General features: G+C 37.4%; 1 protein-coding gene across 2 annotated transcripts in view; it reads right to left on the bottom strand.

Moving 5' to 3' along the window:
* Positions 1-17,915, bottom strand: part of galk2 (galactokinase 2) — a 113,230-nt gene that overhangs the window by 11,735 nt on the left and 83,580 nt on the right. For both annotated transcript variants that reach the window (XR_009508350.1, XM_059952723.1), the window contains exon 8: positions 12,856-13,063. Coding sequence is in view for 1 of the 2 variants with exons in the window: in XM_059952723.1 (XP_059808706.1) it covers positions 12,856-13,063 (208 nt within the window). In the remaining variant the exon portion in view is untranslated. The remainder of the gene's footprint in view (positions 1-12,855; positions 13,064-17,915) is intronic.

Below are 17,915 nucleotides of genomic sequence, written 5' to 3'. Positions count from 1 at the left end.
CTTGTAAAGGTGACTATAACTACATTACACTAAGGTGCAGTATACAGGCAGAGTTTACCTGCGCCATTGACTACTTTAAATACACTTCAATGCGAACTATCCGCAACTCTTTAACTAACGAAAACATAAACACTATCGACCGTCGTTACTTTTAACAGGATCGGCGTTAACATCTTAGTTCAATATATCGATTATCTATTAACTTACAGCGTTGCTCTCACTGTGATTTCTAATGCCTGCAAACAACTTCTGCTCAGGTGTGCCTCGTGGTGAGCCCCCACCCTCGCGTTAATTTCAAACCGGTACTTTCCCACAAGGTGCGGCGAAACCGGATGTGACGTCATCCCATGCCGATATATTTTACATGCAATGAATATACTTTAAACACTTCTAATTCTAACTAGAAAATACTAACAAATGAATTACTAAGCGAAAATATTATAAACTAAATAACTGTCGTAAAGACAGCACAACACTATACACACATTATTGTCCTTATATTAAAATCTGAAGCCAAATTTAAAATACTATTTTATTAAAATCAGGGAACTGGAAGAAATGAAAGCTGGCATGTGAATAGAGTTGTAAAGCGCTGTGGCAGATGTTCAATGGGAGATGCAGTGGAAGATAGAAATCACGCAACAGCACAGAGCTGAAACTCAGCAGGCCAGTGTACTGGATCCACACAGATGAACTTTGTTGCTGATTTAGTCAGCACGCCAGCAGCTTATATTTCTTTAAAAGTTTGGTGACATAACAAATCTCCTCAGACTCTAACAAATTTCTATGATGTATGGCGGAAAGCATTCTGACTGGCTGCATCACCACCAGATCTGGAAGCTCCAATACGCAGAATCGAACTCGGCTGAAGGAGGGTTATAGACTAAGCCAATTCCATCACGGGCACAACCCTCCCTGCCATCAAGGATATTTTCAAAAGGTGGCATCCATCATTGAAGACCTCCACCATCTGGGACATGCCCTCTTCTCATTACTACCATCAGTGATGAGGTATAGAAACATAAATCCATGCTCAATGTTTTAGAAACAGCTTTTTCCCTCGGCCATCAGTTTTATAAACAGTCCATAAACACTAATTAATTTACTTATTTTGAGACTTAAAATAATTTTACTGTAGTGCTGCAACAAAACAACAAATTTCACAACATATGTCAGTAATGATAAACCTGATTTTGACTATGGTGTTAGAATGCAAGAGGCCATCACCCATCATGTAGAACCTCGGTTTTTTTTTACAGTTTATATAAATGACTAGGATGAAGATACAGAAGATGTGTGACCCAAAAAGCAAGCATTTGCAATAAAGTCATGATGATCCCAAAAAAGGTATTTATGCCTTCTTAAAAGAAGCTATAAAGATTGCATGCAATGGACCTTCCAGGATGCAGTGAAAACAAGTATGATAAATATAAAGACTATTTAATAGCCTTAAAATGGCAATGACGAAGTCTAATCAGTGGTGCCAAATCTCCCCACTAACACTCAAGAAGACTGTAAAAGCTGTCTTATAGAATAGTCAGTCAATGGCTTGACAGTCACTTAGTGTCTTTACACCAACCATCACATGTCCCCGAGTTCCTTCCACAACATATTTTGGTCGGTCCTATTTGAGAGACGCCCAGAGGTGGGAGCACAATGATATCCGGCATGGAGGATAGCGTCTCAAGAAGCTCACAAAATTAACTCCAGACTCCATGAAGTCTCTTATTTTCAGACTAAACATAGACAAGGAAATTTTGTGCTTCCTGATCTAATGATTCACCACTCGTCTGAACTGAGCACTGGTAGTCCTTAAAAATGCTTTTCACATAAAGCAGAAAAATAAATCATCATGGTTTATTTAAATTACAAAATATCTCAAAAATTCACTACACATAACTTGGGAACACCCTTGCATATGAAATGAGTTATTTTCAAAACATAAACTGATTAAATGCCTGCTGATGTAAACATCCACTAAGAAAATAAAAAAACTTGCATTTATGTTATTTATTTCACAGCCTCAGTACATCCCATTAGCTCTTTAAGGACAAATAAGAATTTTTAAAATAAGTCCCCAACAGTATTGCAACAAATGTGGCCGATAATTTGCACACAGTGAGCTGACATAATCGGAAATGGGATAACTTGGGGAATTGCTTTGACAGTCATTGTATAAAGGTATAGGAGAAAGAGGTGAGAGGATGTTGACTGAGGGAGTAGAAGAGTGAAAGTAAGTGAGAGACACAGGGAGAAACAAGAGCAATGTTGCCGAGCATATGAAAGATATACTCTCACTGTATTACAGCAATATCAGCTCTTTAGGTACACTGGTGTGGTAAGACCAGACATCTAGCTGGATCAGGATGAGACTGAATAGAGATAGGTCCATTGGTTTCTCCATTGCAGAAGTTACCATTTCAAGAAGGCATTATACAGGGAATGATGATCAGCCTCAAGAATGGAAATCATGACACCCTGGTGCCAAACATTCATCTCAGAGAACTTAGAAAAGGCATCTTGTCATTCAGGCTGGAATCATTTCACAATAAGATCAACCTCATCACCAAAGGATCCCTGGGCAGGATGCAGGCATGCACCAATTCTGATCCCTAGGCCAGCAGCACCTCCCTGGAACATGTGAGCTGCTAACCTAATTTTTATCCTCCAATGCACCAATCCCCAAGGGTACAGATACTACAATGCAGCATGTTTATCAAAACCTTCTCCTTGACTGCTCCACCCTAACTTCTACTGACTCTTGGGGCACAAGAGGAAGAAAGCTGGCCTGTGACGATACATTACACAGATAAACAAAGGATAGTTGCACTTGTAAGCTACAGCAACAACACTTTTATACTAAAGTCATTCCCTATTTGGGAATGACTCAGATCTTTTAATGGACAATTCTCAATACAAACCATCTCCTCCCTCAACTTGTTATCCCAGGTAATAGTTTTGAGACAATTTTGTGCTGATTTTCAGGAGAGGGACAGAGTGAGGAAGGTAAGTGACCTGATTGGGCAGAAGCATCCTTTTGATATTAGAAGAAGAAAGCCCTTAACTCCGAGTGGAGTCATTGGGACGCCGTTGTGATGGCATTTTTTTAAGCAGGCTTTCTTATATTTACAAGGATGAGTTGCTAGCTCGATGCTCAGCCCAGCATGGATGGAAAGCGTACAAGGGAGCCGACTGGATTCGAACTCAGGAGCCTTGGCTCCGAAGTCCAGCGCTGATGCCACTATGCCATCAGCCAGCCATTTGATATTAGGGTGACTTTGAACTTTTTTGGCATGATCTTTGTAAATACCAGTATCTCATAGAAAAACAGATTGAGGAGTAGGATTAGATTTTAGGTCTGATCATCTAATTTTGTTAATACTACTATATATATATATATATTAAACTACCTTTTACTGCTGTATATTTAATTACATCTGGAAAGTCCAGACCTTTTCAGGGTGTAAGAACACTAATTAAATAACCTAAAAAATTCAAAGTACACTTATTCATAGTACACAGTATTATGCATCATACAACCTTGAGATTTGTGTTCCCCACAGAAAGCCATGAGACAAAAAAAACCATGGACCCGTTCAAAGAAAAGCATCAACCACAACACAAAACAACAAATTGCACAAATAGCAAAAAAAAAAACCAGGTGAGAAACACAGAATATAAAACACAAAATTCGAAGAGTCCAAGCATATTCCGTTCAGCTCAGTGTTCATTATCTGCAGACTGCCCCAATTCAAAATCACCCAATATCACATCCAAAAAAGGAGTGACCAGAAACACATTGTAAAGTGAATCTCAGAGTCCAGTCCACAAACTGTCAATTAAATCTTATCTAAGACCCAGAACTCCAGCACCATTCTCAGACAGCATTGGGGGGGGGGGGGGGGGGGGGAAGAGGGAGACTGAGACCATCCAAATGCAGGGACACTTACACTGTAGGACTCATCTTTGTAATTTTGTCGTAATACCATTAATGTGTGTAAAGTTTACCACCTCCCTGAATGTTCCATATAACTAAGATACGCTCTCAGTATATCATATTTTACAGCAGTGACTTTGGCAGAACAAAGAGATAGCAATTAATTCAAGATATAAATAACAGGAATATTGCATGCAAATATCATTACAAAATAACTAGAAAGAAAGCAGTGTTTCCAATTTGTTCTGTCATAGTCTGCTCTTTGTGACACTGACACATACATACTGTAAAAAAATTGGCTTTCAGAAGAAAAATTTACAGCTGTTTCAATTTATTCCCAAATTGATTTTTCTTCTGGGAATATATATACTTAGTCAAAAGCCAATAACTTAAAAAACAATTTTTAATTAGTTATTTAAGAAAGATTACTCAAAACTCTAAGCTAATCAATTATGATGTTAATAAAAATACTGAAATTATGAAAGCACTAAGTTTTTAATTTCTCTGAAAATAACTGCAAATTAGTTAGTAAAACAACAAACTAAATGACCAGGGGCTAGCATGAATCCTGCAGGATATGCCTACCCCTGGATGCTTTCTCTATTAAGATATTTCTCAATAGCTAGGCCGTTATTATGAGGAAAGCACACTCATTCAAGGCAGATCTAAGTTGCGTGAGAGATTTCCATATCTCACATATTCTTGTAAATCAAAATTGAACAGTAGTAACCCAAAGAATGAAGTAAACCATAGCTGTTTTTAATTTTAATGCAGCGTCTTTGCCAATGACTGGGACTGATTCAGAGTTACGCTTTGGTAGAGGAAAGCTTTATTAGCCATATCACCTTAAAATACCTTTATGATTTTGGTGCTCTCGTCACGTTATGCATTATGAACGAGAATGGTGTTCCAACTACTGGCTACATATCAAAAATTACTCAGGAGGTCAAGCAATCTAGTCAGCATGATCAGTCTTAGCAATCTGAGATAAACAACATACATCAACAGTACACCACATTTCTCTTTAAGGATCATTGAAGCTAACAATAAATACCGCTTGAAAGTAGAAAATTCAAAATAAATTTCTTTAAAGTTCAGAATTTGTCACTGCTCACATGTCAGCATTTACTAATTATATTTTTCAAGATATATTTAAGGGCAGGTCAAGAGATTCAGACTAATCACAAGGCAGTTATTACTCATAATACTACAGATATCACAGTTAGATGTCCCTGGCATCATGTCCCAGAATATAGCTTCAGTTCACATCATCTGGTTACCCCTTCAGCAAGTTCCAGTTGGTTTGGTTGCCCGAGGGAGGTGTTATATTGAAAATGATCATCTCCTAAAAACAAAAATAAAAATTGACAGGCATGCCAACCAGAGTCATGAAGTTCTAAAGACTACTAATATACAACATGTGCATGACCCAAAGGATAGGTTGTCTGTCAAAATTCTGGAAAGAACACAGTGCGTGTCAAGAGGAAAATTGACATTGTGTTTTTGCCAGAGATATAATTATATCTAATGAAAGGCAAAGAAACAAACCAACACATTGTGTTTTACAGGAAAAATGACTACATATTTGTGATGACTTGTGTTAGTCTTAACTAGAGGGCCTCCCCCTCACCCCACACACATACGCAAACACAGGGATTATCTGGTTTAAAATTAATGTTAATTCTCCTTAAAAGACAAGACCTAATCCACAGAAACTGCACATACTGATGAGAGGATTTGTTGAAATTATATTCTGTACAATTTTACATAGCTGAATCATTAACATATCATCTATTTATTTGTTGTGCCTAGTTTTAGACATAAACTCTTTGCTGCTTCTACAAATAAGCATCTGAACACATTAAATTATATTCCTCTTACATTTGCTGCCTTTTCAAAACATTGCACCAAATCAGTGAAATAAAATCATTCTTTTAAACACTAGAGATAAGCTTAAATAATAGAAAAATTACAAAAGACTCCATATAAGTGGCCAAATACAAACACACATAAAATTAATTTAGTAAACTTACATTTAAAGATACATTCTCAATATGTACGAATTAAGGATATCCCCACCATCCAAGTCATGCTTTCTTCTCGCTGCTGCCATCCGGTAAAAGGTACAAGAGCCTCAGGACTCATGCCACCAGGTTCAAGAACAGTTACTATCCCTCAACCATCTGGCTCTTGAATAAAAGGGGATAATTAGACTCACTTGTCCCATCCTTGGAATGCTCCCTCAACCACTGATCTCACTTTTGAACTCATTATCTCATGTTCTCATTATTTATTGCTATTTAATTATATTTGCATTTGCAGAGTTTATTATTTTCTGCACTCTCGTCAATCTTTCATTGATCCTGTTATAGTTACTATTCTATAGATCTGCTGAGTATGTTCACAAGAAAATTAATCTCAGGGTTGTAGTTGGTGACTTACATGTACTTTGATAATAAAAGTTACTTTGAACTTTGAAAACAAAATTAAAGAGAACAAGTGGAATTGTTTTACACTGTGGGACCAGAGTATGAAATACAGGACTGACAACTGAGTTAATCTACATTTTCCATCAGAAACTTCAAAGCATGTACTGTATATGCTTTAAACATATTTTTTAGTTCCATAATATATGACTTCTGCAAGCAGCCCACTAAACATGCTTAATTAAGGTCCTGAGAAGATTTGCTGATATCATATTCCAATAAGTTTTACTGTTGCTGACACACTAACATACCATACAAATAAAGCAGTTTCGTGGAAAGATAGGTTTATGAAATTGTACAGTACCTTTGTTGTCAATAGCATTTGTAATTTCCTTTACATTGCCAAATGTTAAAAATGTTAACCTCATGGGGTTCAGATCGAAGATTTAAATCATGCAGTTAACTAATAGTTCTTGAACAATTTCATCCCAGCCTGAATCAAACCATTTGCTTAAGACAGGTGGTCATTGAATGAAATCGCCAGAAGTCTCCAACTCCAACACCATCTATGCATTAAGCAAACTGAATCAGATACCTCTTCACATCTAGATAATGGAAAAAGAGGACTAATCTTTTCTCCCCCCAAGGTGTTCGTCACTTTGGAGTAGGCAGGTGAGAGATGATGATGAAGATTTGCTATATTAGATCCTAAATGCAATTCATTACAACAGACAATTGTGCTGAGAAATAAAGATAGAGGATAAAAATTCTTTAATTCAGTTATCAGTGTCAGCCTAGCTATGCTGTGGCAGGAACAGAGATTGTCTTTACTCTTTCATCCCACTCCAGAAGCAGGATCCAAAAACCAGTGTGCCAAAAATCTTCTGTTGTTTTAATCAGGCCACTGAGCCAATTTATAATCAGAAGTCCGAGAAAAATCTGAGGAAATGTCTCCTTCAAGGATTTATGGGCAATGCACTACATAATGTGGTCTGCTCTAAATATCCATGAAAGATCTGTTTTTATTTCTAGTTGATTGTGTGTTACAATTGACTGCAGAATTCTGAAGTTTTTATATTACTAGAAAAATGGTTGGTGGGGTGGGTGGGGGGATAACTTCCAGTTGCTTTCAGTGTCCACTCTGAAGGTGAGAACATGTGGCCTTCAGGCAAGGCCAGCAATATTTGGCTGTGGTATTGATACAGACAGCCCAGTGGTACTTTGATGAAGAATAGGAAGTTGGGTGAGATAATGGAAAACAAATCGCACCTCACATTCAGCAACAATTACCAAGGATGGAAGGGTGAAAATTGGACACATAGCCTCTTCTGTATTATACTGACTTTGACCTTTGTTTTTAATGGGAGAGAAGACGATTCGCCATGTTCAGCCTCAGAAGTCACTACTTGTAACTTATGATCTTATTCCTATTGCTCTTCACTGAGCCCTGTTGGTTACAATTTGCCTCACCAATAGCTTTAACTAAATAAAACTAAATAGTTTTGAAAAAGCTTTTGATATTTGCCTTTAAAAACTTACCATTAAATACAGATCCTGAAGAAAGGTTTCGACCTGAAACATTGACTGTTTATGCATTTCCATGGATGCTGCCTGACATGCTGAACTTCTTCAGCATTTTGTGTGTGTTGAATTAAATACAGGTATGACTTCACATACTTATTCCACAAGGTGTGAAAAAAAGCTCTAATCCTTGGCCTTGATACAAGTAGCTAATTTTAAGCTTACATCTTTTTAATACTGGAGTCACAATCTAAATTTAACAGCAACCTTACTTATTATCATAGCAGCTTTGGATAATTTTACCTGCTTTGATGGACTCTTGACCTCATAATGCCTTGCAGCTTATTGTGTCATCTTATCTCTGTGACTGCAACACCTTATTCTGTATTTTGTTTTTGTTTTCTTTTGTACTAAAATGCACATCCATGATTATATGCAAGCGCACTGATATACTGATGACATGTAAAACAAAAGTTTTTCACTCTATCTCAGTACATGTGAATAATAATAAACCAATTTACCAACTTTAACTGCTTAAGGGTACAGTATAATTCAAATACTGGTGGATCACAACAAAACATGAACATATTTAAAATACAACTGTATATACAAGAATTACTGAAATTGTGTCAAGGATAGTTTCATTATTCAACTTCAGCAGAAGCTGTGGTACTCTCAGTTAAGAACAGTCATCAATTGAACAAAAACATTTGCTTTCCGAAAAGGACTAAGCATTTGCTCAATGCCTATGAACAGCAATGCAGCTGATGATATTAAATCAGATGAACATGGACATTTAAAACAAATTCTAGCTGGAAGTGAAATGATGGCACCAAGCAACTGGCACAGCACCTAAACATCACAACCAATAGCTGTAGATTAAATGGACTTTGGTGATGAATGCTCTTCCAAAGTAGCATCTTCAAGTCAAGTCAAATAGCTTTTATTGTCAGTTCAACCGTAACTGCTGGTACAGTACAAAACAATGTTCCTCTAGGACCATGGTGCTACATGAAAAAACACAAAGCCACACTAGACTACCTGAAACAGCACAAAAACTACACTAGACTACGTGAAACAACAAAACTACATTAGACTACAGACCTACACGGGACTACATAAAGTGTACAAAACGGTGCAAGACAGTACAATAATTAATAAACAAGATAATAGGCACAGTAAAGGGCAAATTACAATATAATAATAAATGATGTAAATGTAAACAATGTTTTAGAAGGAATTGAGAAAGAAATGAGCAAAAATTGCAAAGGGAGTGGAGTGGTGTTCAGGTGAGTGTGAGCAAGAGAGAGAGAGAGAGAGAGACACACACACACACACACACATCTTAGACTCACATCTCAGCAGAATGTAGCAAGTATTAGTTAGTCTTCACCCTAGGTGAGGAGCCTTTAACATTAGTACCAGGATAAATATTCTTCCTACATGTTAAGTCAGCCAGTTATCATCTAAGTTTGTACAATTATTTTACACCAGTACAGGAAGGGTTATCATCAATTCATTACTTGGCTAATCACTTGCTATGACTATTTTACCTATAAATGTACAGCACATGCAGCATATGGCACTTCATCAAAGCACATATATTTCAAATTAAATTTGGAAAAACAAAAGGAAGGACTTTTCTAAAAGCAACCACTGTGATCTTCTGACCAAGAGTCTGAAGATTAGGCAATACAACATTTAATACCACAATTATGATCACAACTAAAGTGGTAGAACTACCGCATAACAAATAATCAATCTCATTTCATCGGCAAGTGATATGACAGGACATTATGCAAAGTAAAACAAATCTCCAAACATATTGGCCAACATTCATCATTCATTGACGGCAACAAAAGAATGTGAATTAGTTATTACCTGCTTACATTTGGCTACTGCTAGCAAATTAAGGTTAAGGTGTCTGTTTATTTAATAAAACACCAGATTTTCATAAAATTTGTTGCATCAGGTATTTTGGAATATTTCAGTGATGAGGTAAAGTGCTATTTAAAGAGATACAACAAATGTGCTACAATCGAAATAAATGCCCCCTGGTGGTGGTTTACTGCATTACACCTCAAAGTTTTAATCAGATTAAAAACTTGGAAGTTCAAAGTAAATTTATTATGTCACCATATACTACCTTAACCTTCAATATCTTACAGGTATTTACAGGATAATAGAGTTTATGAAAAATTATAAAGACTGATAAATATTGAACATGCAGAAGGTGGCAAATTGCACCAATAATAAATTAAAAAGAAAAAAAATAATACTGAGAACATCAGCTGTTGATTCCTCATATGCTATACACAAATAAAAATTATGGTTGGTCATATGCAGGTGATTATAATTAAGATAGGTCATTATATCTACCTTAACTATCTATTGGTAAGAGTTTAAAAATAAATCTTTCAGTAATGCATTTATTTTTTTAATTTATCTTTGTCTCCACTACTGGTGTTAACTCTACATAATGATTACTGAGTGAAAAACTTCCTAAAATCAATTCTGAATTTACAGATGTGAAAACTTTAATTAGTTTTCTGTGTTTAGATCTGTTAAGTCTCTATTCAAAATCTGGTAACCTTTCTTTTCAAATCTTTTTATTATTATTATTATTCAAAAATAACACAGGTACATCGAAGTAACAACACTTACAATGCCTCAAAAAAAAAGAAATTATCTTAAAGATTGAAAATTTTTATGAATAAAAACAACCCTACTAAGCAAGAAAAGAGAGAAAAAAAAAGAAACCCATTGGGAGTACAACCCTGGAGCCATGTGTCATACAGAAAGCTTCTAAAAATAAACATCAAACCACCAACAAGAAAGAAAGATATATTAAAAAAAAACTTACACTTAGATCATGGAGGAAATCTATCAGTTAACTGAAATGATAATAACAAGCAAATGAGCCCCATCTCTTCTCAAAATCAAATAGAGGTTCAAAGGTTCGACTTTTAATTTTCTCCAAGCTAAGACACAGCATCACTTGAGAGAACCATTGTGACAAAGTAGGAGCTGATATATCCTTCCATTTCAACAAGATGGCACTCCTAGCTATCAACGTAACAAACGCAATAACATTTTGGTCAGACACAGAAATATCATGGATATTTTGAGAAATTATTCCAAAAAGCACAGTTAATTTATTAGGTTGCAAGTTGATTCTGAGTGCTTTAGAAATTGTCGAAAAGACTGACTTCCAAAACTGTTTTAATATAGAACATGACCAGAACATATGTGTCAGTGTAGCTATCTCTGTTTTACGTCTATCACAATACTTGTCAACATTGGGAAATATTTTAGAAACTCTCTCCTTCTTCAAATGGTAACGATGTGACATTTAAAATTGAATCAGTGAATGACTAGCACAGATCGAAGAAGAGTTAACCAGCTTCAGAATCTGCGTCCAATCCTCCCACATAAAAGTCAAATTGAGTTCCTTCTCCCAATCCTGTTTAATCTTAAGTAAAGGATGCTTATCCCATTGTAATAATAAATTATAAATTCTTCCAATAGAACCTTTCATCGAAGGGTTCATATTCATAATAGTATCTAACAAGTCAGCCTCCAAAATGTAAGGAAAATTACTTAAATATTTTTGCAAAAAATGTCTAACTTGGTGAATAGGAGAGGGAATATTTATCAACTAATTGTTCAAAAGACATCAATCTGCCTTCTTTAAACAAATCCAAAAAAGAAATCCAAAAATCTGGTAACCTTTCAAAAGTCTAACCTTTCATCCCAACAGAATGTAAAAGATTTGACTGATTATATCTCTAATACTGAATACTGGGACAGTATATCTATTAAAACATTTGATTCCAGAAGATTTAGAGAGCTTCAGTTTATGACTGATTTGAACTTTTACTGGAAACTTACAGTTCACTTTGCAACTGTTCTTAGACAACAAAAGCAGAAACGATGGAAGTTCAGAACTCTAGAAATGTAAAGTAGAAATGTGATTATGCAAACACACAACCTTTCCTCCTTATATTAACTCAATTATCTACTCAAATGCAAAAGTACTAATATCTAATCAGTGATCATGTTTTGATTGCAGAAATGGTGAGTACAACAAGGAAATAGAGATACTATTAGTTTTAACTTAATTAGCCACACATTTGGCATATTCATGTACAGGGGAATCTTGGGTTACAAATCCCATTGCTTCCTGAAAGTGGATGGCTAAGGTTGTGTACAGTATGCTTGTCTTTATTAGTGAGGGCATTATGTATAAAAATTAGGATGTCATGATGCAACTCTATTACAACATTCATTCAGCCAAATTGAAGAGCCTTTTAAGCTTAATGGTGATAAACTATTTCCTCTGATAGGGAAAGGAAGCATAATGCTAAAATTAGAGGCAGACAGTCCTTAGGTTACATCAGAAGCCATTTCTTCACAGAAAAGATGGTGAGAATAAATGGACCTCACCAATGTATTCCCCCCAAAACCCCAACAACCCATCGTCTTTCTCTCTCTCTCTCACACACACACAGATGCACGCGTGCGCGCACGCTCACACATCTAAAGCAGATTTGGGCATATTTATGCAAAATTTCCAAACTAATGCTGCATTTTGGTTTTAAAGGTTAGGGAACCAAAGATGGATAATTAAAAATGCATATCAACTATTATCCAGTTTCATTGTATCACAGGATGTATGCTATTGTCTTTAATGCACTAAACACATTATAAAATATATCAAACTAAGAAAAACAATGAGCTTTGTATTTTCTGAAAGTTTGACTTTCTCTTTTTAAAATTAAGAACTGAGTACTTTGTTCTTCCTACCTGTTAAATAATAGGATGATAGGAATACACTAAATTTTTGCTATATTTTGTTCCTCATGACTTTCTAAACCAAAAGAATGCTTTTAAATAAAATTTGACCAGCATCTCTGAAACTGTATGACCAGAAACATAATAATACTAGTCAGAGTTTGACCAGGGACTCACCATCCTGTGTATTCTGACTGAGAATGGTGCATAGTTCCTTTTCGCTGATCCCAAGGCACTGGCAAACTTCTGTCCTACTGTAGGATTCAGGATGCAACACTTCTTCCACAGTTGAGAGCATTGTCTCCAGATCAACCCCAAGCTCCTGCTGTATGTCTCCCAATTTTAAAAGTTTCTCCCACTCAAGGCCTTTTGCTTTTGCTAGAACCTAAAGGACAAAACAAAATCATACCAGTGTTAGATTCACATGAAAAAGTAGCTAAAGAATTCTCCTGTTACATCACAAACAGCATGACAATTTGATTGGGTCAGTCTCCATGCAAATTCATACAGTTATTTTATGATAAGCAACAATAAAAACCACAGTACCTGGAGGAAAACTCAAACCTTTTCAGAAGTCTGACCTGCTGATAATTTGTTAAAAGCTGCAGCCATGTACAGCACTCTCACGCCATAAAGTGATGGATTCAAAGCCCACTGCACACAAATATCCAGCCTAAACCAATGTACTGCTCAATATTTATCCTTAAACTATCAGTACTAAAACTAATTATTGCACTAGCCTTGCACAAACTGTCTGAATCAAAAATGACAATGCTTCAGACATATTTCATCAGCTGTAGAAAGGTGTTAAAGATACTGCATAAACTGACTTTCCCTTGTAACCAGAACCCCAAGAAATTTTGATTTAGCCTACTTTTGTAACATGGCAGCAGGTAATTTAGAATCACCCCTCTGTAAATATATAGCACACACTGGGAAATATCCCATGAAGTAACGTTCTCAAGTGTTCCAATCCATCTGCACAATTTCCAGCTAAAACGCTTTAAATTTTAGTAAGTTTCACTGAAGAACAACTGTATGGGTTAAGGTTTCAAGATCAATATGACCAGTAAATATCATGGAAATTCAAGTCAAATGGATGTAGTTCTGTGGAATAATTGGCCTCAAGACAGCCAGCACTTCCTTTTCTGCAATCCTAATACAGTTCATGACTTGTTACTATTTTGTCTTAGTTCTACAGACTGTGTCTACCTCCCAAGTAAATTCAGATTAATCAAGCAGTAAAGCTGCTAGATCTCAATATACACACTTAAACAAATGTTAACCAATTAAAATACACACTTATATGGCAACAATTGTATTGACTACTTTATTAAGAAGCTGGTTTGAATTTTAAAGGGCTGGCATCTTGCTATAAATTATAAATTCCCATAATTTGCCATAGGCAGCTGTGGAGGCAAAGTCTTTATGTGTATTTCAGGCAGAGATTGATAGGTTCTTGTTTGATCAGGGCATGAAGGGAGATAGGGAGAAGGCAGAGATTGTGGCTGAGAGGAAAATTGGATCATCCATGATGAAATGGTGGAGCAGATTCAATGGGCCAAATGGCCTAATTCTGCTTCTATACCTTATGGTCTATAATAAGATTATTAAAAGCTCAGAGCAGGATTTTAATTGTTAGTGGCAGAGTTCAGAAGAAACTGCTTATTGGACAGGAATGCGTCAAGTGAAGTCACCTGCTACCTCTCTACCAGCGATTCCCAAACATTTTGATTTACCATCTCCTTGGCTCCCAGACCACATCCCCAGCCACTCCCTTCCCCTTTTCTGGCCACTTCATAAATACAATAAAGAATTTTTGTTTTCGATGAACAGTCAAAGAAAGTGAAAACTGCAAATTCATAGCAGTGACAAGGAATTGCGAAAGTTATTCAAGTCTATTTAAAGTTACAAATAAAATGATTTTTAATATAATTACTGTGAAACAATTTTAATAATTTTAGAGCACACATTAGTAGTCCAACAATTCACTACTTCATTGCTTTTTCACCTTTCAATCAGGCAAATGGGCTTGGTGCAAAGACAGCAGCTTCTCAGCAGCAGGTGGAATATCACTCAGAAGGAATCTCAGATCCCCATGTTCAGTAATTTACAGTCTGTTTCCTTACTTTGAAGGAAGTTGAGTGACTTTGCTCAAACCATGATCCACTAAATATGATGTTAGAAAGGCAATAAAAAACATCTTGAACTTTTTCCACACTGCAGGATAACATTCAGAGATTTCTTTCTGCAACTAGAGGTCCTGATCTGATTCTCTTCAACCTCAGCTACAGCTCAAAGTCATTTTGTAGTGAGATCAGTTCTTCTTTCATCCTTCCTATTAATTCTTCATTACTAGTGTTCAGGAATGGATTTATTACCTAATCTGGAATTTGGATTGAGAGAAGATCCTGAAATCTCTTTGTTATGTCTATATGTAGATAGATCACTGAGGTAGGCACAGAAGATCATCATCTATTATTCTTTCTTTTTCTTCCAACTCAGAGAGGTTTGGAAATCGGAAAAGGTCGTGATGGCCAATGTTGCACTTAGACAGAGTTAACTTGAACAGAAATGTGGAGACAACTGATTTGACTTTAATAAGATGCGCATAATTTCCTTGCAATTGAAGATAGATTTAATTAAACTTTGTAAATTATTGTGGCAAATAAGCAATGTTGTGCCTAATATCTTGAGTTGATTACTGAATGCAGCATTTCAGTCGTCAAAGAATTTTATCAGTTTCAAAAAGTGGATAAAAGCATCTCAGGCAGTTTCCGTTACAGAGCCAGTGTGCAACAGCCAGCAAGTGTTCAGACCGCTCATCATTCTCAACACACATTTCTCGAAATAATTGAGAGCATGGGACTTGATTTTAAAAAGCAGCATTTAATGATTTGTGCAACTGATCACTGAGGTTTTTTGTAACAGGATGTTGTCTGTGAATTACATAGAGAATCATAAATGTATGGTAAATCTCAGGCTCTACCATCATCTCTTGGGTCCTCAGAGCCTTCATCTTTCTCTCATTCCATCATCCCTGAATAACCTACCCTCCCTCCACCTCCTTCTGATGCCTCCAACTCTCCTCTCCTCTTCATCCCAGCTCTAATACCTGCCGCTGGCCTTCCCCCTCTGGGGCAGGTAGTTCTGTCCTCAGTAAGGGCCTTACTTTCGTCCCTTTGCCTGCACCTTAGTGAGTTCCGTGCCCACCTCAATGCTAAGCTCATTTTCTATCGCCTACGTCTCTGAGCCCACTTTTTCAGCAAGAATACCTCAACCTGCACTGATGCGCCCTCCTCCCATCTCCAAACCTCATCTTCTTAGACACTCCACACTAGTTCTCCGCCTGCCCTCGATCCTATCATCTCTAATTGCCGATGAGACATCAACCGATTCAACTTTAACACCCCTCCTCAAATCCTACCCTCTCTGAACGTACTAACCCTCCACTCTCTCTGCACCAATCACAACCTTACCATCAAACTCACAGATAAATAGGTGGTGTTGTAGTGTGGCAGACTGACCTCTACCTTGCTGAGACCAGGTAGCTACCCTCAGACACCTCCTTGAAGAGGATCCTACTCCAGATCATCAGTGATGGTTTCCAACTTCATCACTGACTTCTTCAGCTCTGGAGAATCCCATCCACTGCCACCAAACTCATAATTTCCCTGTCCCGCAGTGCTCACTTCTTCCTCCTACCCTATATCCATAAACTTGACTGTCCAGGTACGCCCATTGTCTCTGCCTGCTCCACTGAACTTGTGTCCTCATATCTTGATTCTGTTCTATTCCCTTTAGCTCAGTCCCTTCCCAGTTCTGCGACACTTCTCCTGCTCTTGATCTTGTCATGAACTTTCAATTCCCTGGCTCTGACTGCCTCATTTTCACCATGTGTGTCCAGTCCCGACACACTTCTGTTCCCATTCAAGAAGGCCTTAGAACTCTCCATTTCTTTCTCAATAAAATAAATAACCAGTTCCCCTCTGTCTGTCAGAACTGGTCTTCACCCTCAAAAATTTTTCCTTCAGCTCCTACCACTTTCTTCAGACTCGAGTGGTAGCCATGGGCACCCGCATGGGCTCCAGGTATGCCTGCAATTTCGTTGGTTATATAGAACAGTTCATGTTCCAAACCTTCCCCAGTAATGCTCCCCAACTCTTCTTCCATTACAGAGCTGGCTCCATCAGTGATGCTTCATGCATCCATACTGAGATCATCAACTTTACCTCCAACTTGCACCCTGCCCTAAAATGAAATTGGTCTATTTCTGACATCTTTTTTCCCTTTCTTGATCTTTCTGTCTCTATGTCTGGAGATAAACTGTTGACCAACATCTTTTATAAACCTATCAATTCCCATGGCTATCTTGACTATACTTCTTCCCACCCTACCTCCTGTAAAAATGCTGTTCCCTTTTCTCATTTCCTTTGTCTCCACCACATCTGTTCCAGGATGAGGCTTTCTTTTCCAGGATATCAGAGATGTTTTCCTTCTTCAAAGAATGGGTTTTCCCTTCCACCACCACCCACATCTCCTCCATTTCCTGAACAAATATGCTCACACCATTTTCCTGCTGCCTTATCTGGTTTACAGCTCCTCTTGTCCTTGCCTACCACCCCATAAGCTGCCACAATCAACACATCATTCATTGAAATTTCTGCCACCTCCAAATGGATCCTATGGCAAGACACAACTTTACCTCTACCTCTCTCTGTAGGGATCATTCTCTCTGTGATTCCCTTTGTCTATACATTTCTCATGGCACTTATTCCTGCAAGTGACCAAAGTGCCACATTGATCTCCTCCCTCTCCTCCATTCTGGGCCTCAAACAGTCCAAGCACTTCACCGCAAATCTGCTGGGGTTATTTATTGTGCTGGTGCTCCCGAAGTGCCTCCTCTACATTGGTGAGTCCTGTCATAAATTGGGGTCCACTTCATTGAGTGCTTCTGCTTCCTCCGCCAAAAGGGGTACTTCCCGTTAGCCAAGCATTTTAATTCAGATTCCTATTCACATTCCGACAGGTTGGTCCATGGCCTCTTCCCGTGCCACGATGAGGCCACCTTCAGAATGGAGAAGCAACACTCTGCATTCCGTTTGTATAGCCTCCACCATGATGGCATCAATATCATTCCAGTTAAAAGAAATCCCTCCCTTTCTGTCGTCTTCTACTCCTCAAACTGGCCTCTGACCTCTTTTCACCTGTCTATCCCCTTGGTGCCCCTTCTCTTG

Source organism: Hypanus sabinus, chromosome 28 (genome assembly GCF_030144855.1).
Source record: "Hypanus sabinus isolate sHypSab1 chromosome 28, sHypSab1.hap1, whole genome shotgun sequence".
Classification (NCBI taxonomy): domain Eukaryota; kingdom Metazoa; phylum Chordata; class Chondrichthyes; order Myliobatiformes; family Dasyatidae; genus Hypanus; species Hypanus sabinus.
The sequence above is the reverse complement of the archived record's forward strand: the minus strand, read 5'-3'. Positions and strand labels throughout refer to the sequence as shown.